At 40.2% G+C, this 27,083-nt stretch overlaps 1 protein-coding gene and 1 non-coding gene across 2 annotated transcripts in view; both read left to right on the plus strand.

The window, feature by feature from the left end:
* Mboat2 (membrane bound O-acyltransferase domain containing 2) overlaps nucleotides 1-27,083 on the plus strand; it is a 112,017-nt gene that overhangs the window by 49,356 nt on the left and 35,578 nt on the right. The window contains exon 4 of the mRNA XM_048353456.1: nucleotides 24,911-25,006. Coding sequence (XP_048209413.1) covers nucleotides 24,911-25,006 — 96 coding nt within the window. The remainder of the gene's footprint in view (nucleotides 1-24,910; nucleotides 25,007-27,083) is intronic.
* On the plus strand, nucleotides 3,859-3,990 carry LOC125356950. The gene has a single exon (XR_007211991.1). It is a non-coding gene; the product is annotated as a small nucleolar RNA SNORA51 (small nucleolar RNA).

Raw genomic sequence — 27,083 nt, forward strand, 5'->3', positions numbered from 1 at the left:
TGCTAAGTGGATATTTGTGGCTTTTACTTTTGAACCTTGTTTTGAAGATCTGTTTTTTTTTTTTTTTTTGCTGGATTTTAGTCCTAGTATTTGTTTAAGAGATTCCCAGGCAGTTTACATTCATCCAGGCCAGGTTCCTGGGTCTTAGGCTTGCTGGGGCTAATTGTATGGCTTTGGGAGTGCTCTCTGCCTTCTTACTTTCTTCCTCCTGGGCTTACCATAGAGCAGCAGAAAAGGGGTGAAGGCAAAGGAGTTAGAGAAAGGGGAGGCAGCTTTAGCTGATGCGACCTAAGTCTCAGTCCACATAGCCTGAAGGGCAGATAGTACCAGGATCCACTGTCATTTTTTTTTTTTTTTTGCTAGTTCTAACACACTTCCTACACCGTGGCTTTCTAGACTGACAAACAGATATGTTGCCTCTACAAGGAATGAAACATAGCCTTGAAATTGTTACTTGGTCATTAGGAGCCTCAAGCCATTTGAGGACTTGTCCCATGAAGCTGATTAGCAATGGTTAGTGGCTCTGCAGGAACTCAGTGGGGAAAATATTAACTTCTCAGGGGAGTTCTATGCGATTAAAATGTAGCAGGAAGGAAAGTAGACCTGAGATTTTTCTTTTTCTTGCCAGTCCTGGGGCTTGATGAGCATTGTCCCTGCCTCCTTTTTGCTCAAGGCTAGCAGCACTCTACCACTTGAGCCATAGCACCACTTCTGGCCTTTCCTATATATGTGGGGTTGAGGAATCAAACCCATGGCTTCATGTATATGAGGCAAGCACTCTACCACTAGGCGCTATTCCCAGCCCAATTTTTTTTCTTTATATACCATATTCCAAAGGCTTTCAGTGATTTGGAACAAAAGGATAGGCCTTTTGGGATTGCTGATACTAAGGCTAAAAGCTGGATTTCTTTCAGTAGAAAACTATAAATCTAAATTCTTACAGTGATTTTTGATGTTTTGTTTTTTGCCAGTTGTGGGGCTTGGACTCAGGGCCTGAGCACTGTCCCTGGCTTCTTTTTGCTCAAGGCTAGCACTCTAACACTTGAGCCACAGCGCCACTTATGGCTTTTTCTGTGTATGTGGTGCCGAGGAATCGAACCCAGGGCTTCATGCATGCTAGGCAAGCACTCTACCACTAAGCCACATTCCCTGTCCTACAGTGATTTTTAATATTTCTGTATCCTCATAATCATCTTTCAGCAGTTACTATGTCATTGAGCTAAGCCCAAGTACTGTCACTCTGCCTAGCCACAGCCCACAGGGATGGGGGTGGTACCTTCATTTCATTAACTTATTTCATTTCCCTAGAGTGGAGGCTCTGGGGTTTGAACTAGATGGATCTGGTTTCACCTGAGCCCATTCTCTCTCTCTCTCTCTCTCTCTCTCTCTCTCTCTCTCTCTCTCTCTCTCATTATACCATATTCTTTCCAAGCATGAACTGTTAAAATAATATGAACATGTCATTGAAAAAGTACCCTATAGCCTGGGTGCTGTCACTGAGCTTCTTTTGCTCATGGCTAGCATTCTGCCATTTGAGCCACAGTGCCACTTCTGGCTTTCATGAGTAGTTTATTGGAGATAAGAGTCTCATAGACTTTCCTGCCCAGTTTGGCTTCAAACAGTCATCATCAGATCTTAGCCCCCTGAGTAGCTAGGATTACAGGCATAAATCACCTATTAAACAATCCTTTTTGTTTTATTTTTGAGACATGATCTCTCTGAGTATCTCAGGCTATTCTGAAACTTGTGATCTGCTTGTCTCAGCCTCCTAGGTGCTGTAGTTACTGGCAGGCACCACCATGTCCATCTGAAACAATACTTACAGAGAGTATTTATGGAAAGAAAGATAGAGGGATACAGAGGAAATATTTAATGACTGAAAACTGTCTGTGCTTCACCTTCTTACGGTTGTGTTGAGGACTCAACATTCGTACAGCATTTGGCATAGTACCTGGCATATAGTAAGCCTTTGTTTGGCAAAAGGGTTGATCTTTTACTGTTATTGTTTCTCTCCTGGTACCTTGGGTACATTATTGCTCTGCAGTTCCACCCGTTTCATTTGTTCATTGTTCTGTACTGGCACTTATATTACTCTACCAGCTGGTCCCCTGGCCTCTCTTCTATCCTGTGCCTTGCTGTCCAGGTGTTCTTTTTGGATGTCTGTGTGACCATGGATTTAAGCTCTGGACTGGCTCTTTTTTTTTTGGGGGGGGGGGGCGCGGGCAACCTGCCTTTCCACTGTGTCCAGCACTGGCTCCTCAGCCTTGATGGTCACAATGAGCCTGAGCCATTTGTAATTGTACATACTCTGCTACTGTTTTATACTTGGTTTCGTTGTGCCACCACATGAATTCATGCTGGTTTTTCCAGCCCTGTCCATGTGTGACCTCTTTGAAGCCCTTTCTCCTTTCCCAGGGGAGTAGTTCATTGCTACTTGCAAAGCTGGGTACTATCCAGGCACTGGTGGCTCACGCCTGTCATCCTAGCTACTCAGGAGGCTGAGATCTGAGAATCACGGTTCAAAGCCAGCCCAGGCAGGAAAGTCTGTGAGACTCTTATCTCCAATTAACCACCATAAAATCGGAAGTAGCACTTTGGCTCAAGTGATAGAGCACAAGCCTTAAGCTGAAGAGCTCAGAGACAGTGCCCAGGCCCAGAGTTCAAGCCCCATGACTGACAAAGATAATAAATAAAAAGCTCGATACGTTCCCGTGCTATGCTGAATGATCTGCACTTGCTTTCAGGGTCAGCCAGCCCCTAGCACCAAACTACCTTCTTATTCTTGAAGCAAGCATTAGGTTGGTCACTGTGTCCCTGTTGCCTAGCTTCTTCTTTAGTCTCACTTTCCCAATTTGTTAGTTGGGAGTGGTAGTAATACCTCCTAGGATGGTAGTAAAAATGAAAGGAGACATTTCATTTGATACCAGATGCCGTTGGATTTTGAGCTGTATCACTAAAAATGATTCTTGATTTCAGAGATGTTAAAATGGAAAAATATGTGTGAGGCAGAGTGGTGTGTCACGTGTGTGTGTGTAGTGGCCTCTGCCTCCTGGTCTTGCACCGAGTCCTACTCCACGTTGCATCCCAAGAACCTCATCCTTATTACAGTGGTAAATGACTAAAATACATGTTTGGAGCAAGGGAAGGACTCTCCTCCCATGCTCACCATTTTCCTCGTACATAATTCTTCCATGCTCTGGTTTCTAAGAGGCTCTCACTAGCTCAGCATGTGGTGCCTTTTTCCTCTTCCCACTTACTGGATCATTTGCATTATGAACCAAACAAAACATGGGCTGCAAAGGACTGAAACTTATGCAGTCTTTGTAGTTGTCCTTGCCTTTGGGATTTTATTTTTTTTATTGTTATTATAAATGTGCTACACAGAGGAGCTACGGTTTCTTAAGTCAGGTAATGAGTACATTTCCTTTTTGGATAATGTCACTCTTTTCCATGCCCTCCTACAAGTTGTATAGTTCATTTTCTACGTGGTGCCGAGTGAGTACCACTACTGCATTTGTTCACCTTTCGTCCCTCCATTTCTGTGCCCCTTGCCTTCCCAGAAATTTAATTATTTGAACTGCATTTCCTCCCTACTTTCTACCTAAATTACTTTCCAGACATGTAAAGAAGGCAGAGAAATTATCTTTTGTGTGATTGCGGGGGGCCGGGGGCACACTGGGCAGGGGGCACACTGGGACGCAAGATTGGGACAGTAGGCAGCACTTCTATTGAAATACAGCTGCTGAAGATTAGGTGCTGGCAGATTCTCCATGGACTGGTTATAGAGGTAATGGATTTGGGAGTTGGGGCATGGTAGGAGAGATAGATAGGAAACTTTCTATTAAGAAACATTTTTTAGGCCTCTGGGTGCTTACCACAGGCTGTGTTCTTACACTGACTGTATAGAAAGAGGAGGCAGAGTAAACCTACCCCATCTAAACCTCAGCCCAGGCCCTGTGTCTTGTCTGTATTGTGAATGGGGAAAAATAGGCTAGGACAAAAAGAAACATTTTTTATACTTATTAAAGGTGAGGTACAGAGGGTTACAGTTACATAAGTCAGGTAATTCCTTCCTTCCTTCCTTCCTTCCTTCCTTCCTTCCTTCCTTCCTTCCTTCCTTCCTTCCTTCCTTCCTTCCTTCCAAATCTTTTTCAGAGTCCTGTTAGTAGTGTAATGTGGGAGTCAGATCTGGCCAACAAAAGAGGACAGAAGCTGACTCCATTCCCACTATCTCCCCAGCGCCCTCTGCTCAGAGGCCTAGGAAGATTCCCTGCCCCAGTAATCTGGTTTATCCCACAACCACTAAGATAGAAAGTCCTCGCTCTCATGGGAAGTGAACACACCCCTAGACAATGAGTCAGACAGAGCTTACCTGCAAACCAGCTGGCCAGTCAAGTGTAAACCCACGAACTAACTGGCCAATCAAGTGTAAGTCCGTGAACTAACCGGCCATTCAAGTGTTAACCTGTGAGCCCCCACCCAATCACAAAGCCATTGTCATGGTTATCCCCTCCCCTCCCCTATTGTCGATAAAAACCCTGCTCAGCAAGAAGGCGGGGCTCACGACCACAAGGCCACTGCCATGGACAGTTGTGGGACTGGCTCAAGCTGAGTTAAACGACTCTCTTGTCCTTGCATCGGATCGGCTCCTTGGTGGTTCCTGGGGGCGTCGTCGGTCTGGCACATCAAGCAACTCAAATTGGCCAAAAATCAAATGTGTTTTTGTGGATAAATGTCTCTGTTGATAATTGTCAGATGTAATGTGGTCCTCTTCCTACTCCTCATCTACATTACCCAGCACCTCATGAAAGCTGTGTGTGTACTCTACCACTTCAGTCACATCCTCCCATGGGATGTAGCTGTTTTAGCAGTACTGAGGTTTAGCTCAATGCCTTCCTTGCAGCACTGGTGCTCTACCATTTGAACCATACCCCAGCCCTGTCTTTTGCTGGAATTTTGGACTTTTGTGCCTGGGCTATCCTCATACCTTGATCTAGATCTCAGCTTCCCAAGTAGCTAAGAATTATAGGCATGTGCTTGGTGCTCAGTTGAATAGTTGTTTTTTTGTTTTTCTTCCCCTGCCCCCCCACCCCCCCCCCCTTGGTCCTGGGAATTGAACTCAGGGCCTGGGTACTGTCTCGAGGCTGGTACTCTACCACTTGAGCTACAGCACCACTTTGGGGGGTTCTGGTAGTTAATTGGAGATAAGAATGTCACAGACTTTGCTGTCTTGCGGGGTGGTGGTGGTGGTGGTGGTGGTGGTGGTGGTGGTGATGGTGACTTTGAACTGTTATCCCCCAATCTCAGCCTCCTGAGTAGCTAGGATTATAGGTTTGAGCCACCAGTGCCCTGCAGCCGAATGTAGTTTTTGATGTTGATAAAAGCTTTAGCTTTTGTACCTGTATATTGAGATACTAGGAGAGGCTGCTAACCAGATTATTTGAGTCTTGATGTAAACTATGATATGTTATTATAGTATGTTATTGTTCATCACCTGAAGGACAAAATAACCTTGTTTAAGGCCAGCAGCCCATTTTATTTGTGTATTGGAATCAACTTTGAAAATTTTCTTTGTAAACAATTAAATGACTATTACATTACTCATCTAGGTGTGGCAATGAAAAAAAGTTTAGTTTCTAAAACAAAACAAAGCACTGAACAACAGCCAGGTAGGTTGGTTCATTTCTACATCTGGAGACTAATCGACTTGAGGAAAGAATCTGTTGACTTCAAGTGTTAGTGTCATTTTGTGTCTTGGATAGTGAATATAGCTAAGTCCCTTTCTTTTTTCTAATGGCTAGGGGTTTGTAAAAGAACAAATCCCTGTGGCTTTTATTATGTGTGCAGCTACTAAAATCTCTTTGTTCTTACTTACTGAGGAAACACCTGGTGTCAGACAAGGAGGACAGATAACCCAGCAAGCCTTTGTCTTCCTAGGGGTAGCAGTTTTTATGAAGGGTCTGTAAGATGATCAGCAAATCTCTAGGAAAGACTCAAGTGTATCAGTAGATACCAGAATCAGTCTGTCTATTTAGGGAAATGTCTCCTGATTGCTGTTCTTCAGTAAACTGGCATCTTGCTAGCTGTGAGCTTTGTAGATACATTCAGAAGGTGGTTTCTTCACTCTGTTGATTATTTCCCTATGCAGGAGGGTTTTTTTTTTTTTACTTTGATTAAATACCATTGTCTGTTTTTGCTTTCGTTGCTTTGCTTTGGGGAGTCTTAAAAAATAAAAATAGAACTGTCATATGACCCAGAGTCCCTCTACTAAGTATACATCCAAAGGAAATAAACATCAATCTGTCAACTATCAGCCAGGCTCTGGTGGCTCATGCCAGCAATCCTAGCTACTTGGTAGGCTGAAGTCTGAAACTAGTCCAGACAGAAAAGATCAGGAGGCTCTTATCTCAGATTACACGGAAAAAAGCTGGAAGTGATACTGTGGCTTAAGTGGTAGAGCTCCAGTCTTAAGCAAAATAGCCGAGGGAGAATTCAAGTCCCTGCGTTTAAGCCTCAGTCCTGGTTTACACAAACACACACAGACACACACAGACACACACACACACACACTCAAGTATGTGTTAGAATACTCTTCCGCCATAAAAAAGACTGAAATCCAACAATTTGTGGGAAGCTAGTCTCATAGACACAGTGAATAGAAGAGTGGTTAGCCAAAAGTGGGGGAGGGAAAGAAGAGATTGTACAAGTTAAACAGGAGAAATAAATTCTGGTATTCTTTTGCTTGATAGGGATGTATTGAGTATTTCAAAATAGTGAGAAAAGAAGATTTAGAAATGTTCTTGCCACAATTAAATAATAAATGTATGAGGAGATGAATATTGCTAAATACCTTGATTTGATTATAAATCAACTGTATAAGCATATCGAAACATCATGCTATGCCTCATGAATAAGTATAATTATTCGATGTCAAATAAAAACAAAAAACATCACGTAACCCTGGAGAGATGTTAGTTGCCCTCCAGAAGCCAGCAGCCACTCTAGAGTGACTGGGAACAAAAGGGCCTTTGAATCTGTGAAGATGGCTGGGCAGTCTTACAGCAGCGAGGCAAGTGGGTTTGAGTTTTTCCCTAGTAGCGTAGCAAACCCAGAGATGAGTTTCCACCTATAGAACTTGGATTTCTCTCCCTCGTGGCATCTGGCAGTCTCCTCACACCATGTGTAAGATTCTAACGTGCAGGATCTTTGGTGGAACTTGGCTTTTCTCCCCCGGAAGTAGTCAGTCCATGCTACTCTATAAAAACATTCTACTTGATAGATTTTTTAAGATATTGATTAGAAAAGACACTGCACTTTCTTCTCCAGAAAATATCTATAAAGGTGGATCAACCTATCTGAACCCTTTTTGGGCAGGGCTAGCCATGCAAATGGCTCCTTCACTGCCAGAGGCAATTGGCTGGACTTGGAGTGGAGGGCAGGAAATGTGCACTGGCTGACAGAATGCCTATAGCTCCCCTGTCCTGAGCCTTGGTTTGTACATTTTACGAGGAGATCCTGGAAAAGTAAGAGAGCCGTAAGACCGCCAATTCCACCCAACACTGTGACTGCAGGAGCCTGAGAGGTCCTAGGGAGAGTAGAGCTGAGCTGACTTCAAAAGCTAAAAGTCTGGATGAGCGCCTACCCACACAGATCCTTCACAAAACAGGCCCCTCACTGCCTTGAAGTATTTGAACACAGTTCTGTCCATTTACTTGCAGACCCAGGGCAAACTCCAGGGTAAGGCTCAAAAGGAAAAGACTTCAAAACACTGAGCCAGACATCAGCTGCCATGTACCCTGGGTGAGATGTTCAGCAGATTAAGTTCAAGCTAAGAAACAAAAACCCAGCACAACTCTCAAGGAAAAGAGTCAGAATACAGTTACCTAGGTTATCCAACATACTCACAAGATAGATAGATAGGTAGGTAGATAGACAGATAGATTCACTCATAGGTAGGGGTGTGTGTGTGTGTGTGTGTGTGTGTGTGTGAGAGAGAGAGAGAGAGAAATGGATTGAGAAAAAGCTGTCCACTGCTCATTGAAACTTTTTAGCTTGTCTGGGCATTGGATTTACTAAAAACTTGAAAGCAGCAATAAGTACATTCAATACATTAAATAATTTAAATACATTCAAGCCTGTAATCCTACTCAGGAGGCTGAGATCTGAGGATCACTGTTGAAAGCTAACATGTGAGAGACTATCTCCAATTAGCTACCAAAATGCTGGAAATGGAGCTGTGGCTCAAGTGGTAGAATGACAGTCTTGAGCAAAAGAGCTCAGGGCCAGTGTCTATGCCCTGACTGACTAGCAGGGAAAAAGAAAATCAAAGAATTAAGAGAAGATAATGACTCAAGAAATAGGGAATATCAATAAAGAAAAAGCAACTTTTTAAAAGAGCTTTGAAGAGTTAAAAAGGCAACCAAAATGAAACACTCACTGGACAGTAGTTCTCCCTTATCTGTAGTTTCACTTTCGAAGGTTTTAGTTACTTGCCTTGGCCTAAAAATACTGAATGGCAAATTCTAGAAATAATTCCTTGCCTGAATTCGTGCCCCATTCTGAGTAGTGTGATGTAGTCTTGCTTCATGCCTGTGGTGGAGTCAACTTTCTCAAGAGATCCATACTTGACTACCCACTGCACTGGCTTAGTGGCTGTCTGGTTGTCAGAGTGGCTGGTGTGGCATAGTGGTGCTGGAACTCAAAGTGAATAGCCATCGCATACTCCTTGAAGTGAAAAGATCAAACTGCTTTGACTTCATAAGGAAAAAAATAATTGTGTGCTGAGGTTGCCAAGATCTATGATAAGAACAGATCTTTGTGGAATTGTGAAGTGGAGAGAAACTTATACTAGCTTTTCTATCATACCTCAATGTGAAAAAAAATTAAGACAGAAAAGCATTGTATTTTTATGTATAGAAAAAAATTTATGTGTATAGAATATGATGTATATATGTGTGTGTGTACATACACATATATAGCTTTCTAGGGTTTTAGGCATGTACTAGTGGTTTTTGAATGTATCTTCATTGGATAAAAGGAGCTGACTGTATGTGTTTCATGGTGAAAGAATTAGTCTGTTTAATAACTCAGCTCCCTGAGTGCTGACTATATTTTAACAGCTGGGATACTTTCTGAGCGATGCATCATCTCTGTAATAGTGTGTACTTCCACATACCTGAATGGCACAGGCCAGTCACTTGATGTGGCCTTTTGATGTAGCACCAAGCACTGCAGACTGGAGGGCTGTGGTGCTACTACCGGTGTCACTGGGCAGACTTACAGCACACTTTTGCGTACTGAAGAAGGAATGCACTTTGAAATGCTGAACTGCATAGTGTTGGACATAAGTCAGTAACTTCATCACTTACTATGATCATCAAGGACCTTGTACCACACATAAATCTGTTGCTAGACTTTCTGTGACTAGCAGCTCAGTGGGTTTGTTTACACAAGCATCACTGCAAGCACCACAGATAATGAGGAAATCTCATACTAGACATTGTTAAGCTGCAGTGTCTCAAGAGCATAGGGATTTTTAAGCTCCATTTATATTGTTATGGGACCATTTTTGTATGTGCTCTGGTTTTGACCAAAACATCAGTGTCTGGTGCCTGATTGTGTACACACACACGCGCACAGAGCAGGAGGTTTGTGTTTTTCCCAGATAAATTAACTAGTGATTTTTATATATTAGTTTCTTATTTTTTCTATCTCCAATATTTTCAGAATAAAAAGCTGTTGTTTAAGATGTATACTATATTTTCTTTGTTTAGCAAAAACTGAGGGATCTGATTAAAGGTTTCTTTTCCATCCACTCCCTTCTTCTTCTAAGCAACCAAAATCTTTTTCTACTAAGAAAAACAGAATACATGGTCATTTAATAAATGTTGTTTTAAACCTACTATTTAAAATGAGTGAGGTATAAGACTTGGTAACTGTTACTCTCTATATTAGTGCCATAGCTGATGAGTTTTGTGTAAAGGGCCAGGTAGTGGGTGTTTGGAGCTTGATTTCAGCTCTGGCATTGGAGAAGGCAGGTCCCAGAGGAATGAGTGTAATTATGACCCAGTGACCTTGAGGAGACACTGAGAGGAAGAAGGCCGGTTTTGATGTTAGGGCTTGAGTTTGTCCACCCTGTATTAAAGTATTTTTGTCACATTCCCTAAAAATAGTTACTTTTTGTATCCTTCTGAGCCTAATGTTCAATATGAACTCTAGGTGTATAGTCATATTCTCAATGACAGTCAAGATATTTTTTTCTTATTAGAGGTAAAAATGCGTGGCAGGCAAAGCCTTTGCTGTTCTTTTCCATTCATTTTTAATAGTACATTTAAGTACTTAGTACTCAAAATACATTACTTGTGACTTGAAAAATGTACTTCTTCATATGGTTTTAGCATATGAATATATTTGTTTCAGGTAGACCTAGGTTTAATGTGTCTACCTCTTGGCTTACATGATCATAAAAGAAAGTTCTGCAGAGAGGCAGGTAATTTCAAAAATGCTTAAATTAAAAGACATTTTCTCATGTGATAGTAAAGATAGGTTTTAGGGGATCACAATTCATCATTGCTATTCTTTATTGTGTAGGTACAAAGAATGAATGGTTTGTGAACAAATTGTGTGTCTGTCTGGGTGGTAGAAAGGGTTGTGGGCAATGCTGTAGCTCCATGAGGAGCTACAGTAGATGTGCAACGATCACCCTATCTACTGTCACTTTGTTGTAGGGATTTTACCCTCCGGGGCTTTTCATCCTCTCAGGCATTCCAGACTCAGCCTTTTAACCCCAGCAGCTTTTTCCTGCCTCGTGTCCTGTTGCTTTTTCCCAAATCTGTGGGAAACACGGGATCCTCTCCCTCCTGAACCTGCCCTGCTGGCTCTCTGCCACTTGAGCCATGCCTCTAGCCCAGCCTTTTTTTGCTGGTTATTAATAGAGGCAGTCTCATATATCTGCTTGGGAGTGGGCCACTTGTGGGTGCTGACCATTTTTTTCATGATGTGCCAAGTTTTGCTCTTTGAATTCTAAACTATGCATATATGATTTTCATAAAAATACAGAAGCTAGCTTTCCTAGGAGTGTTGGGTCAGAATAGCAGCATGCAGGTGTAGGCCACAGTTAGAAGAAAAATAATCCCTCAGATACATTGCATAGAGTCATTAGTGAACATGGACAAGCTTAATCATGAATTTTTAAAATAAGAAACTTGAATAATTTTAAGCAATCATCTTTTTAGTTTTGGCTTTATTAAATATTCTATTTTGATATATACTCAGACACAGAATGTTTAGTTTGTTTCATTCCTACATCAACTTCTTTTTATGTCTACTAATTACACTTTTAGTAACATGGCTTTTATTTTTAGAGTAAAATACTTTACATAGTATGTATTTACCATCTTAAAGTATTCAGTTATATATGTTACATAGTTATTCTGTTTTAAAGATTCTGTTAATTATTTATTGAGTACTTTTCAAGCCAGTGCCACTTTGGGGGTTAAATCAGTATATTCCCATATTACTCCTCGGTCCCTTACTACCACTGCCACAACATTTACTGCTTTATTGATTCGGAGCTTATATTTGTTGTTATTCTGTATTTATGGTTATTGCTATTGGCTCATGCCTATAACTCTAGCTACTCAGGAGACTGAGACTTATAGAATTGTAGTTTGAGCCCAGTCCAGGAGAAAAGGATATTGCTGTTGGCTAATAATACCAATAATCCCAGCTACTCAGTAGACTGAGACCCATGGAATTGCAGTTTGAACTCAGACCAGGAAAAGGATCTACCAGACTGCAACTCTAGTTAACCAGCAGACTGCTGGACTGCAAGTGTGACACAGCTATGAGTAAGCCAGCCAAAGGATAGGATGTGGCCCTGAGATGAAGCCTTGGTACAAAAAAGAAAAGACTAAAGGAGAGAAAGGAGAAGGCAAGGAAACGGGGGGAGAGAGGGAAGAAGGAAAGGATGGATGGTGGGAGAAAAGGAAGGATGGAGCATTTGTTGTAGCATGTGCCTATAACCTAGCTACAAAGAAGACTGAACTTAGATGATCACTGGAGTTTAAGACCAGCATGAGCAACTAAAGCGAGACCTTGTCTCAGAACAGACAGACATAGCAGGTAGGCCTAGCTAGATTGGATGAACTAAAGTTTTACTTATTTAGTTTTGAATGTTTTCTTGAAATAGAAATGTGTAACTGCATAGAAATTTTAGACTAGATTTTGAGAGGACTTCCCTTGAGATGTAGGTTTGGAGAGTTATTTATTTAAATGTTAGGCTCTACTGAGTGGAATCTTAAACAATAGTTAACTACAGTATGGAAGCTTATGTGCTAAGAGGTAGGAGTAAGGTTTCACTGTAACAAGTCGAATAAAATTTAACCTTCAAAAGGTTTTTGTAAAGCACTAGCAGTTTTAACCTGACCTTTCCTTTCCATTCACTTCACCATGTCCACTGAGCAGTTGTAAAGGGACAGAAGAAGGAACAGAAGAGGAAACAAATGAGACCCAGGATAGTTCAGTAAGAAGCAATAAAACAAAACTAAAAATTATCTTAAAAATAAAGCTTTAAACCCAGCCCAGATTAGAAATCATAACCAACTTGAGATGGCATTTCAGTACTTCCTGGAATTGCCGAAACTTCAGTGGTCTGCTTGAGGTCTAGACATTCTGTGTGTGCTGAAAACCTTCCCAGAGTATTGAGTTTTTCTCATGAATCTGAATTCCTTGATTGTTAAATTAAAATCCACAAAAATGTATCAAAGGAAGGATTTAACTTGACAAATTATCGTAGGACATTCTTAAGGTTGGATTTTGCTGAGTGTGGTGGAGGAGGAGCACGTGGCAAGTTGAGCCCTGTGTGTGCTGTGTGAACAGCAGGTGGGAGAGGGAGGAGGCCCTGCGATGGTGCTGCTGGCTGAGATGTGCTCCCTGTGCAATCAGTCGCGTCAGAGGGTCTTTTTTTGTACCTAGATTTGAGTATGGGTGTGAGTGGCATGTGATGTGCGAGATGAAGATGGGGTGTAGAAACTGGATGATCATTAAGATAGATTAAAAATGATGTTAGTATTTCAAGCAAAGCAGTGGTGAGGTGGAAGAAGCAAGGAGGAGATAGGGGAAAGGTTTTGGTAGGATCAAGTTGTCTTTTTGCATCGTGGCAAGTTGGAGATGCCAAGCTGAAATGTTAAGTGACTGGTTCAGGAAACATGTCCAACTAGTGAGACAGAGTCTGGGAGGTATCATTAATGATCAGATATTTTAAATCCTCCCAGAAGTGAGTGGAAATACAGAAGAGTACTGGACCCTGGAATCCCCATAAAAGAAAGAATCTGCAAAGGGATTTTCTAAAATTGTATAAATCTGAAGTAGTTGATTGTTTTTTTTTTAATCATCTTTACTTAAGTATAATTGACCTAAAACAAAATAAAGTTACCAGGCTCATGGGTTTAAAAACTGTATACCTGTGTCAATGCTACCCACATCTACGTAATGGGATGTTTCTCTGAACGAAAGGCCCTTCGAGTACCTCTGTGGCCAACCCACCTGTCCTCTGCAGCCAGAAGCCCACTTCCAGCACAGTCCTGTCTGTACTAGATTTCACTACAGCTGTATCATACAGTAGCCAGTCTCTCTGTGCCTTCAGCATAATATTTAAAAAATCATCCATATTGTGTTTATCAAATTCATTCCTTTTATTGTTGGCCAGTCTTCTATTATGTGAATATACTACAATTTATGTATCCTTTTACCTATTAATGAATATTTAGTTTATTTCAGTTTTGGCATTTAGGAATAAAACTTCTAAAACATTCTTTTTTTTTTTTTTTTGGCCAGTCCTGGTGCTTGGACTCAGGGCCTGAGCACTGTCCCTGGCTTCTTTTTGCTCAAAGCTAGCACTCTGCCACTTGAGCCACAGCGCCACTTCTGGCCGTTTTCTGTATATGTGGTGCTGGGGAATCGAACCCAGGGCCTCATGTATATGAGGCAAGCGCTCTTGCCACTAGGCCATATCCCCAGCCAACATTCTTTTTTTTTTTAAGCTTAAAGACATTTACATTTTCCTTATATCCTTTGGCACAGTTCTAGCTGTGAGGAACCCTATGCTGTACCTTCTTGAACATTATTCTAGGAGTCTTTTTGTGGATATCTGTTTCCCTTTTTCTTGTATGAATACCTAAGACAGGAATTATAAAAGCATAGGATAAAAATATTTTAGTTGAACCAGGTGCTAGAGGCTCATATAATCCTAGATACTCAAGAGGTTAGTATCTGCAAGGTCACTGTTCGAAGCCAGCCCAGGAAGAAGAATCTGCAAAACTCCATCTCTAAAATAAAAATAAAATAAAATAAAAAAGCTGGGCTAGAGGTGTGGCTTAGGGATGGAGCTCTAAGCCAAGTAGGTTTGAGGCCCTGACCTTAAACTTCAGTCTCACCTAATGATAATAATAATAAGTGCATATAACCATACACATACATTATAAATGCATGTGTAATTTAGACACGCCACAAATTGTCAAGCTTTGTTCAGATCTTCAATGTTCTCACTGGCAATGTAGAAGTGTCAGTCACCACATGGGTTTTGTTTTGTAGATTTTTCTTGGCATGTAATAATTGTACAAAACAATGGGTTTCACTGTGATATTCCCATACATACACGTGACATACTTCCCAAGTTGTCCCTCTTCAGACTAAGGAGCCCAGAAATAGAGAAACACATACATGGTAGCATGGTTTGCATCTGGAGTGTCTCCCAAAGGCCATGGATTGAAGACTTGGTGCCCTAAGTAGCAGTACTGGGAGGTGGAGGCCTAGTGGGGGGGGGGTGTGTGTGAATACCCAGCCCTCTTGCTCCCCTCTCACTTATCCCATGCGCTTTCTTTCCCCCTGACGGGATGCTTTACTCCACAGGCCAGAACAGTGAGGCCTGTTGGCCATAGGTGGAAACCCCCAGAAATGTTTCTGTTAGGACATTACCACCCTTTATCTTAAAAGTAGATAGCACAATTCCTCTTGGTCTTCTCTTTCAAAGAATACATAAAGACACTTAAAACAAAAGTACATAAGGAAATAATCTTAGAACATGTAGATGAATGGGCAAATAAGGAGAAATCTAAGTTAGTATTCGGATCTTTGTGCCCTTTGTGCAGGTGTACCAGGCTTTAAAGGAAGAGTAACTTTTTTTTTGGTCAGTCAGAGGGCCTGAACTCAGGGCCTAGGTCCTGTTTCTGAGTGTTTTTGTTTTTGTTTTCTCAAGACTAACACTGTACCACTTTGAGCCACAGCCCTATTTCCAAATTTTAGGTCATTAATTGGAGATAACAGTTTCATAGACTTTCTTGCCTGGGCTGGCTTTGAACCTTAGTTCTCAGACCTCCACCTCTTAAGTGAGCCACCAGAATCTGGTGGGGAGTAACTTTTTATAAAGATCACACAGGTAAAATGTGGGGCTGAGAGCCTCAGGACGCTAACAGTTTAATTTGATTGCAGCACAATAAAACCAAGTATTCATTCATTTGGTAGTTTTTGTTCGTTTGTTTTTTGCCAGTCCTGGGGCTTGAACTGAACCTGAGCACTGTTCCTGGCTTCTTTTTTGCTCAAGGCTAGCTAGCACTCTACCACTTGAGCCACAGCACCACTTCCAGCTTTTTCATACATGTGGTGCTGAGAAATCCAACCTAGGGCTTCATGCATACAAGGGCAAGCACTCTACCACTAGGCCACATTCCCAGCCCCCATTTGGTAGTTTTTGCTTTTCATTTCTATCAGGATTTTGAACCTTTCAAGGATACTGCCTGTTTTCCTTGCTTGAGAAGAATTTTTTCAGTTTTGCCAGCTTGTCTAGTTTAGTAATTCCAGTAGTCCCTGAGCACCATGTGTTTCCCGGAACAATTTCTACTCTGAATCTGATACCTAAATGAATAGGTATTTGCAATATAGTTTCACTTTTAGAGACGAGGCAGTGATTCAATGTTTGTTTGTTTTTTAATGCATAAGAAAATGTTCTGTTCTGGAGCTATTCACTTACTGTAGGCTTAATTTTAGTATTAGTAATAGTGAGCAGGACGCTTTGTTGCAGACATCAGAAATCCCAATTCTGTGGTACAGTGAGTGGCACCAACAGAATAGAAACTAGGGCTGGGAATATGGCCTAGTGGTAAAAGTGCTCACCTTGTATACGTGAAGCCCTGGGTTCGATTCCTCAGCACCACATATATGGGGGGGGGGGGGAAGAATTGAAACTACTTATGAGGCAGAGTATAGCTCAGTCTAGGTGAGAGCATCCAAAACTCAAGTTCTGTCTAATTTTGTACCTTTCTTTTTTTTTTTTTTTTTTGGCCAGTCCTAGGCTGTGAACTCAGGGCCTGAGCACTGTCCCTGGCTTCTTTTTGCTCAAGGCTAGCACTCTGCCACTTGAGCCACAGCGCCACTTCTGGCCATTTTCTGTATATGTGGTGCTGGGGAATCGAACCTAGGGCCTCATGTATATGAGGCAGGCACTCTTGCCACTAGGCCATATATCTCCAGCCCCTAATTTTGTACCTTTCTTTTAAGCATGCTGACTTCATCTTCAAGGTAGCTCCCATTAGGAACTAAACATGGTTGTGGCACATATACCTGTGGCAGCAGCAAATATCGCACTAAACTTCCCAATGCTCTGTGTTATGCTTTATTCACCAGTTGTAGTTTTCATGTATACTTATAAGCCAGTCAGGTACAAAGAGGCTGGCAGCTCCTTGATGGAATCACAGTAATGAGGGTCCCTGGGCAACTACCTGCTGTATCAGAGGTCACACGGATAGAGCCATAGGGCAGTTACTCAAGTCTAGTTCAGGTCTGTCTGGATTTTATTTGCATGTACATTATTGTATTTGAGGACAATCAATGAGGCTTACACATTGACCTTAAAGTAGAACTGTGCTGTGCAAATATTGGCTTAGTGTCTACTTGCTCTAGTGACATAAAGCTCACTGTTGATGTAAAAATCTAAAACCCTAAAAATCAAAAACTCTAGTGATGTGAAAACCACAGACTTTCCCCAATGTGCCTTCCTGAAGACTTAGTGCTTTTGGTTGTAGATAGAAAAGAAACTTACTGCCTAGGACTTTTTCTGGAGTTAGAGTTGTCCAAAGCTAGTGTTAGAGTTCAACAATGTCAGTAAAGAAGCAGGCTCCTGCCAGGCATGTTGAACAGCTGGAATCTTAGTTGTTTGAGAAGTAGAGGCTGAAGGATCATGAGTTCATGACCAGTCTGGCAAGGTTAGTGAAAGAGAACTCACAACAATAAAACAAAAAAACAAAAAAACATGGTTTGGAACATGGTTCAAGTAGTAAGGTCCTGTAGCTCAGTCCCCACTAACAGCAAGGACGACAACAACAGCACACACACATGCACACACACTTACAAATTGTGTTATTGTGTTATGCCATCCTCAGCCTGTTTATTCCATCGTACGTGGGGATGATGACTGCAGCAGTCATCACATCCATGTGCAAGGCCAAATGAAAGAATGGCAGAAGTATGAAAAGTGAACACTGTCTTGCTCCACACCCCACTCACTACTTCTTTGTTCAGGAAAACCTAGCACATACAATAGTAACATAAGATCAGTCACAGATGTAATTTTACCAATTGTTCTTTTGGTTTTGTTTGTTGTTTTTTTCTCTGTGTTTATATGTGTGCACATGAATGTGTTGGTACTGGAGCTTGAACTCAGGGACTTTTCTACTCCCATTTTTGCTCATAGAGGATGCTCTACCACTTGAACCCCATTTCTAGTCCAGTTTTTATTTTTAATAATTTATGTAGTATGTCTAAAATACCACTTAAAAAGTATAATTTTGTTTTTTGTTTTTTGTACTTAGTCTTCAAAATCTGGGGTATGTTTCATAGTTACCATATATTTCAGTTTAGACCAGCCACATTTGAAGAGCCCATAAAGATTTTGTAGCTTGGCAGTAAATGTTTAACCTGCTTTCTGGAGAAAATATACATGTAAATAAGCAGACAGCCTTCCTCATCAGTGAATTCCATACCTGTAGATCAGCCAACTGAATAGGAAATATTTGAAAATAATTGCATCTGTACTGAAATATGCAGTCTTTCTTTGTCATTGTTCCCTAAATAATATAGTATAATGACTATTTACATAGCATTTACATTGTGTTAGGTATTAAAAGCAATGCCAAGGTAGTTTACAGTATACAGGAGAATGAGTGTAGGTTATGTACAAATATGTGCTAGTTTATATAAGGTACTTGAACACTCACGGACTTGAGTATCTGGGGCTCCTGTAACCAATTCCCCCTGAATACTGAGAGTTAGTAGTATATATGTTTATTAATAGTATATATGTTTATTATAAATCTTATATATTTAATAGCTTTGTAATACTTTACAAATGAATAAAATATGTACTTCTCTATTGTAAATTCTATGTAGACAATTGATTTCAACAAAATTAATTGGCTTTTGCCAAATTCTTGTTGCTACTTTGGTTGCATCTCAACTGTGATTGATGAAATCAATACAAGTGCTTAAGGCACTGTCTGACTCAATAATGTAGTTGATTATGTCATTGGGGAATTACTGTAGTTTCAACATGAAAGCTGGTTGATATTTTTGTTAATGAAATGCTTTTTGGTTTTCTTGTTGCTGTTTACAATATAATGGCTACAGGTGTGACACTTTAAAGGCTCGATATGTATTATTACTGTTTTCTGTCATCACTTTAATACTAAATTAAGGTCAGGAAACTTTTTCTATACAGGGCCAATGGTAGATAGATATTTTCTGCCTCCAGGGCCACACTGTTTTTGTAGCTATAAGGCGAAAGTATCCATAGGCTGCAAACATACCACATGGGCATCATTTAGCCAAGTAAGAATTTACTGATTGTTTAAAAATAGAGAGTGGGTGAGATTTGTCCCACAGACTCTAGTTTACAATCTTGGTTAAATGGTCAGATTTTTAGTTTGTCAATTTCAATCATGTAAGCATTTCCACCATGATAAGATTCTTTTTTTTTTTAACTGAATGAGATTTTTCTTTAATAATATTTTAATTGGTATTTCTTTATTGTAATGATTTATTTCATTGTGACATCTTCATATATGCATATGATGTACTTTGATCACCCTTCTACTACCCTGACTTGCCCCTTCCACTACTCCCTTCTTCCCAAATAGTTCTTCTCTACTTCAATGTGTGTGTGTGTGTGTGTGTGTGTGTATTCACTTTTACTAGGATTTTTTTTCTTGCTAATGACTAATGTGCTACCACATACTCCACACCTTCAGTCTATCATTTTGCTAGTTAATTGGAGACAAGAGTCTTGAGGATTTGTATACCTCGGTTGGCCTTGATCTGTGATCATCAGATCCAAGCCTCGATAGTAGCTAGGATTAGAGACAAAAGTCCCCCCAGAGTAGAGACCAGGTCTGTGAAACCAAAAACTGCTTGTCAAATGGTATTTCCCACAGGATTGGGTCAGCGACCCAATATTATGTAACTAAAACCAAACAACTACTCAACATATAAAGGTCAAAAATTGACCTCTCAGTGGAATACAATAGCTCAAAAGCTATGTATGTACGTTCATATAAGACTACTGTCGACATATTGTCTAATGTCGATATTACATTTAAAGTCCTAGGCGAATTTTCTTTGGCGTAGGCCACGTGGCTACTCTATATGTTCTTGGTACATTGTGTATTATATATATGTCTGCCTGACTTAGGGAAGGGAAAGAAAAACAGGGTGTAAGATATCACAAGAAATGTACACACTGCCCTACTATGTAACTGTACCCTTTTTGCACAACACCTTATCAAAAAATTTCTGTTTAATTAATAAATAAAATTTTTAAAAAGTCCCCCCAGTATTGTCTTATTATAGCTGAATAAAGCCCATTGTTTATTGTAAATCACATTTTCTTTATCTCTTCATCTGTTGATGGTCACTTAGCTGATTTTATAACTTGGCGATTATGAACAGTGTTCCAACAAAGATGTAGCTATCTCTATAGCATATTTTCATATGTACATATGCATATATTTCCAGGAATGGTATAGCTGGATCCACATAGTAGTTTTATTTGTAGTTTGTTGAAGAACCACCATGCTGCTTTCCATAGTGGATGGACTAATTTCCATTTCTACCAACAGTATACAAGGAGTTGGATTCCATGTACCTTTGTTCCTTACTCACCTCTTCACCCATCTTCCCCAGCACTTAAAGTTGTAGCCATTCAAACTGGGAAATATATTACATTTTCCTGACGCTAAAGATGTTGAACATTTCTTTCATGTATTCATTGGCCATTTGTGCTTCTTTTGAGAAATGTCTGTTTGATTCATTTGTCCACTTATTGGTTAGATTTAGTCTCTTTTGAGTGTTTATATGTTTTGGATATCAATCCTCAGTTGGACGTGTAGCTGGCAATGATTTTCTCCCATTCTGTAGGCTGTCCCTTCATTCTGGTAATTGTTACCTTTGCTGTGGAGAACTTTTTAAATTTGATGTAATCCTATTTGTCAGTTCTTGCTATTATTTTCTGAGTTGTTGGAGTTCTATTCAAAAAGTCATTGCCTATGTCTGCATCTTGATGTGTTTTCTCCACAGTGTGGTGCGATTGAAAGCTACTATACTAACTGAAGACCCTGAATGTCTAGTTGGGAAGAATTGTTCAGTAGCTCAGCAGTACAACATTGTATAGTATTTCCACCATAACCTGACAAGCCTTTATATTCCATAGCTTTTTCATATCTGTAATAAATGAAATAAAGTAAAATTGTCAGTTCAAAGAGTATGTACAAATTCCAATGTGTATTGAAAAATCACCCACTCAATAAAGACTTAAAATTTCAGCTCTATCAACCATGTTGGAGACAGCCTGTTTTCCCTGGCCAACCTAATATTGTCTACTTATAAACTTTTTCTGTTGTATGCTAGATAAATATCATTCTGATCTGCTTTCTCAAATCACTCCTGCTTATTTCTTGCCTGAATCTCATATTTCTAAATGAATTGGATGTTACAGTTTTTTCCTTAATTTGTTCATTTATTTTTCTCATCTGTTTTCCACTTGAATTCATAATCTTATTGATTGGTACAATTTCTTTGTTGGGGATGTTTTTTCTTTTTTAGTATATGTAGTAAATAATTTCAGATACAACTTCTTGTTTTGTCACTTTTCATATGGAAGTATCTGATGTTTATGTAATAAATATTTGTCAGATTTCATCTTTGAGGCATTTGTGACTTTGTTGTGCCTATAAAGTTATCTCAAGTCCAAGATTTTGAAGAGATTGTTTTTCTGTTTGTTATTATTATCATGGCATTGTTTTTGACACCTGACTAGATTTTCTTTTTGCTGGTTCTTGAACTCAGGGCCTGAATGCTGTCCTTGAGCTTCTTTTGCTCAAGCCTAGCTAGCACTCTGTCACTTGAACCTCATCTCCACTTTTTGGTGTTTAGTTAGAGATAAGAGTCATATGAACTTTCCTTCCCAGTCTGGCTTCTAACTGTGATCCTCAAATCTCAGCATCTTGAGTAGCTAGGATTACAAGTGTGAGCTACTGGAGCCAAGCTGACTGGATACTTAACTAGGTATTTTTTTTACTGCATGTATGGTGTTAACTGAAAGTTATTTCTGAAATGAGAGCTGGTTTTAAACTCATTTAACCTCATTAATCTTATCACTGACTTAATATGTCAGCATTATAATAAACCTCCCATTTTCACAATGAGGTATTTGTTTTTTTAATGTCTCCTGTTTGGTTAATCTTTTGATCTATTTTTGAAATGGTACTATAAGTCTCCCTGACATAGTGTTCTAACTATTAGAATGGAGAAAGTTGTCTTCATTGTGTTTATTTAGCTAGATGTTAAAGATGTTAGAAATTAGCTAGTTATATTCCACCAAAACCTTCTTAGGATTTTGATTGTGAATATGATGCTAGAGTTAGCGATTAACTTAAAGCGAACATGTTCTAATGTTATTTAAGTTTCCAAATCTAAAAATAGACTGTCTCACAGTTAGGATACCACTTCAACACTTTTCACATACTTACCTTGATTTGGATATCTTTTTTTAAATAAAAAATAGTTATAGTGTACTTCACTTTTATTCGGGAATTATCCCAATCTGTTGCAGCAAAGCAAATCACCTCAATGGTTAAGGGTTGCTGAAAGGAAACCGCCACGTGGTTCAGGCAGAAAGAGTTTATTGAGAGAGCCAAACCACAGGGCCACACTCTAGGGTGTGGCATGAACTAATGGCCGAGAGACATTATATAGGGGAGAGAGGGAAGTGTGGCCAGAGCAGATGAGGAAGTGACCTGTGAGCCGGGGGACCTCCCAATGACCCGCAAAGGCCAATGCCCAGTTACCTGGTGATAACAATGCTGGATGCAGTTGTGCACGGAGAAAGAATAAAGGAGGAGGGGTCTACGCAAAAGGAAGGAGCCATTTTTCCCAAGCAGACCAAATGCTCAAATTTCCTGAGAAAAAGTTAATTAATTGTCAGGGTCTGGGCTCAGCCTTGCGATTTTACTTGGAGTCTTATGTATGTTTGCTGTTAAATGTTGCCTGAATCTACAGTCTATGTTTGGCTTCCAAAATGCTTGTTACAGTAGCACCCCATGTGAAATTACCAACTTGTGCTCTGATTATGTCACTACATCAGAATACAGTGGCTGATGCACTAATTGATTATCCTGCTTATGATTTTTGTGGCTCAGGAACTCAGGGTTCAGGTGGGTAGATAATCACATTTTCTTTAGATGTAATTTTCTTCACTAACAAGGACTGATGCTCCTTGGCATGTACCACCTGTACAGCCCCGTCTCTGTCTTGGTCTGTCTATACAACCATCATTCATTCTACAGAGCTTCCCCATACAGTGGTCTCAGGACATACTTCTTTCACGACAAGAAGAAACTTCTAGGCCAGTCATGGACTACACTTCGCATTAACAGAGCATTGCTTTGGAATAACCTACTAGCTAGTACAGTTAGAAGGCCAAGCAACGATCAAAGTGCTTGTAGAAGTAGGCTCTTCTTGATTGGGAAGTAGTAGATCAGTGTGCAGAAGAGCCTATGGCATGGGAAATAGTAGTGTGAACATCTTTGGAGAATACAGACTTCCAGATGATTTTTAGAAATGATTCCTTCTGATATGTCAGCATTTTGTGAATACATCTGCACATGTATCGTGTTTTGTCAGGTGCAGTGATTATAAAAAAATGTTCTCTGTGTACCACTTGAATCAGGAAGCTGTCCTCCTTTTTCCTTTGTTCAAAGTTTTTAAGACCTTTCTCATAAAACCAGCTGAATTGCCTTCATGGCAAGCTTAAGATTTTAGTTTAATCAAATACATTGTTTTCCCTTTGATGATTTATGTGTGGAAAGTCTTTCAGTTGGAGAACATTTGAATACAGTTCTTTGGTGTGATTTTATATTTTACCTTTAAATCTTTAAGAATCACTGTAGCATGAGATGAAAGCATACTACAAATACCCTCCTCTCTACTTGGCCAGTAATCTACCTCCCCAGCAGTCTACCTCTCCCCAGTAATCCACCTCTCCAGTAATCCACCTCTCTCCAGCAATCCACCTCTCCCCAGTAATCCACCTCCCCAGCAGTCCACCTCTCCCCAGCAGTCTACCTCTCCCCAGTAATCCACCTTTCCAGCAATCCACCTCTCCCCAGCAATCCACCTCTCCCCAGTAATCCACCTCCCCAGCAGCCCACCTGTCCTCAGCAGTTCACCTCCCTAGCAAATTCACCTCTCCCCAGTAATCCACCTCCCCAGTAATCCACCTTTCCAGTAATCCACCTCTCCAGCAATCCACCTCTCCAGCAATCTACCTCTCCCCAGTAATCCACTGCCCCAGCAATCCACCTCTCCCCAGCAAGCCACCTCTCCCCAGCAGCCCACCTGTCCTCAGCAGTCCACCTCCCTAGCAATTCACCTCTCCCCAGTAGTAATCCTCCTCTCTTCAGGGATTCACCTTTCTCCAGCGATCCACCTCTACCCAGTAGTTTGCACTGCAGCTTTCATCTCATATATTGTTCCAAATCCTAGATTATATTTCTAAGTTTCTATTGTCTTACTGAGTGTAAATTATTTTTCCACACTATGTTTTAATATAACACTATCTCAAACATTGTTTCTGGAAGACACTAGAATAAGACAGTGAAGTGTAAGTACTGCCTGATCCAAGTGCGCGCGACACCCAGGGATGCATGATTTTAAATAACTGACAACGTGCTTTTCAAAGCATTATTAGTTCAAAATACGAGTTCATCAAAATATGTTCACATCAAAGCTAAGGGATTCTTAGTGTATTTTTTTTTTTTTTTTTTTTTTGGCCAGTCCTGGGGCTTGGACTCAGGGCCTGAGCACTGTCCCTGGCTTCTTTTTGCTCAAGGCTAGCACTCTGCCACTTGAGCCACAGCGCCACTTCTGGCCATTTTCTGTATATGTGGTGCTGGGGAATCGAACCCAGAGCCTCATGTATATGAGGCAGGCACTCTTGCCACTAGGCCATATCCCCAGCCCTCTTAGTGTATTTTTGAGCCAGATATTTTCATGGTAAATTTTGTTTTCTAGTAAGCAGGAATTGATAAAAAGAAAAAAAAAGACCAAGTACCAAAAATCGTATTTTAATGTTTGTGATCAGGACTTAAAAATGGGCAATTTGTTGTGTGGATGTCTTTTAAAAAAATTGAATAAAGTAATAGTTAAATAAGTGAGGTAGTATTTATTAAATCTAGTTATTTGTAGGGTAAATCAAGCAGTATTTAATTACTAAGCCATATCATTTAGTTATTAAATTACTTGAAAATGTGTTCTTTACCAAATGAATCTCTTAGGTTCACTAACCCAGTTTCCATTTGCTTTTCAGATGCTGTTTTGTGTTTGCTTTGGGATATCTCACCGTGTGCCAAATTACTAGAGTCTATATCTTTGATTATGGACAATATTCTGCTGACTTTTCAGGGTAAGATTAAAACTTGGATTAAGTGACCTGTATTACCTATCCAGTGAAAAGATATTAAGCATTTTAGTTGAAAATTGCTTTCTGAATTTAGCATTTTTCTTAGATTGGTCATTTATAATACTATGAAAGTCACAAAAATAACCTGTGTTCATAAATTGTCTTATTTCTAAGTTATATAGCAATGAAAATGGGAAACAGATGCTGTCAACCTAGCATATCACCAGTAAGTGTTTCTGAAAAATTACTGGGTGGAATCAATGTACACTGGCTCAAAAATCTTTAGTGAATTTGAGGAAGCAGCCAGGTCATGTGTTGTCACCATAGTGTAATAGAGTTGGAAACTAGTGTGTAAATTTAAAAGCATCACATTTACCAGGAAACCTAACCATCCTGGGAGTAGCAACAATATTGGTAGCGTTCATAGGTTTTCCTCAGTGCTCCACTCATATGGGCACTACTTATTAAATCAGTAATAGTAGTTCAATTTAAAAAGAAGGGCTGGGAATATGGCCTAGTGGTAAGAGTGCTTGGCCTGAGTCCAAGGCCCAGGACTGGCAAAAAACAAACCCACATTGGGAAAATAACAGACAACACAAATAGGAAAACCTGAGCTGTGGTTTGCAAGAGGTATTACCCAAGATATAAATACATAATTTTCAAATAAGTTCCTTTTGTATAAGCCATGACTAGTTAGTATAAGATAAAGGACTTGGATTTCAAGAATAATAAAACTATGACAGGAACTAAGCTGTAAAACTTTACTATAGGATGTGGACCAGTAACTTGAGAAGCAGACTGGTTACCTGGAGAGTAGAGTTCAGTATTTTAAAGTTGCAGTTCTCAGGTTCTGGGAATATGGCTTAGCGGTGGAGTGCTTGCCTAGCATGCATGAAGCCCTGGGTTCAATTCCTCAGCACCACATGAACAGAAAAAGTCAGAAGTAGCACTGTGGCTCAAGTGGTAGAGTGCTAGCCTTGAGCAAAAGGAAGCCAGAGACAGTGCCCAGGCCCTGAGTCCAAGCCCTAGGACTTGTAATAAATTAAAAAAAAAATTAAAGTTGCAGTCCCCTTCAAGTTAATTTGTCTATTCTAGAATATATTTTCCAGAATATGCTTGAGAATAGTGAATTCAACATAAAACACAATATGCGAACATTACTACTGTAGTAATGTTTTCTAAAATATGGAACTATGATATGGAACCTCGGTAGGAATAGACAAATCAAGGAAGCCAGAGATTAGAAACAGATTTTATAGAAAAACAATGGTAGGATTACAACTCAGTGGTGAAAGCCTGGCTCAGTTCTTTTAAAAATGTACTGGAGCAGTAGAAAGAGCAAAGAAATGTAAATCCTTGCATCACATATGTAAAAATAGGTTGTAATGGTAGGCAAGAGTAGTTCTGGCAGAAACATGAGTTCTTACTGGAATGTGTGATGTTGACCTAAAATCAATCCATGTGAAATAGTTTTCCATTCAAATCAAGACTTAGAGCTAAGCAGATAGCACTCAAAGGTGCTGGTTAGTCATGTGTGTTCCTTCAGCTGAGGTTATTGATCATGGGCAATGCAGGGTGCAAGGTGCCTGCATAAGCTGTTTGGTCAAAACACAAAGATATGATTGTCATTTGAAGTCCAGAGTCTAATTTTGAAGATCTGTTCTGTGAAGTGAGTTGTGAAGGCCTTTGCTGCTCATCCTAGGCTGCCTCTCACATTTTTGCCCAGTAATCTTGTTATAAAATAGAGATGTGCCACTTATTCAGCCACCCACAAACTTAAGGTTTTATTCCTCCTAGTTCATCCTGCAGGAGTGTCTCCCAACCCCTTGACCTGCATTTAGTGCCAGGAAACACCCTGTGTAGCTGCTGCTAGTGTGGTTCAAGTTACCATGAATAAACAGATCTGTTTATGATGTAACTTGTCTGTTCCCCACCTCACCCTTGCCTTTTCTTCTGAGTTTCTGTATGCTCACGGAGCAGTGTACCACTATCAGAAACAGTGCCTTCCTAACCCTGGCCCGCTGACCCCTCTGTGATGTGTCTAAGTCCCACTTCCTACCCTGTCTTCTCTTGACTTTCT

The sequence above is a fragment of the Perognathus longimembris genome, chromosome 8 (genome assembly GCF_023159225.1).
Source record: "Perognathus longimembris pacificus isolate PPM17 chromosome 8, ASM2315922v1, whole genome shotgun sequence".
Lineage (NCBI taxonomy): Eukaryota > Metazoa > Chordata > Mammalia > Rodentia > Heteromyidae > Perognathus > Perognathus longimembris.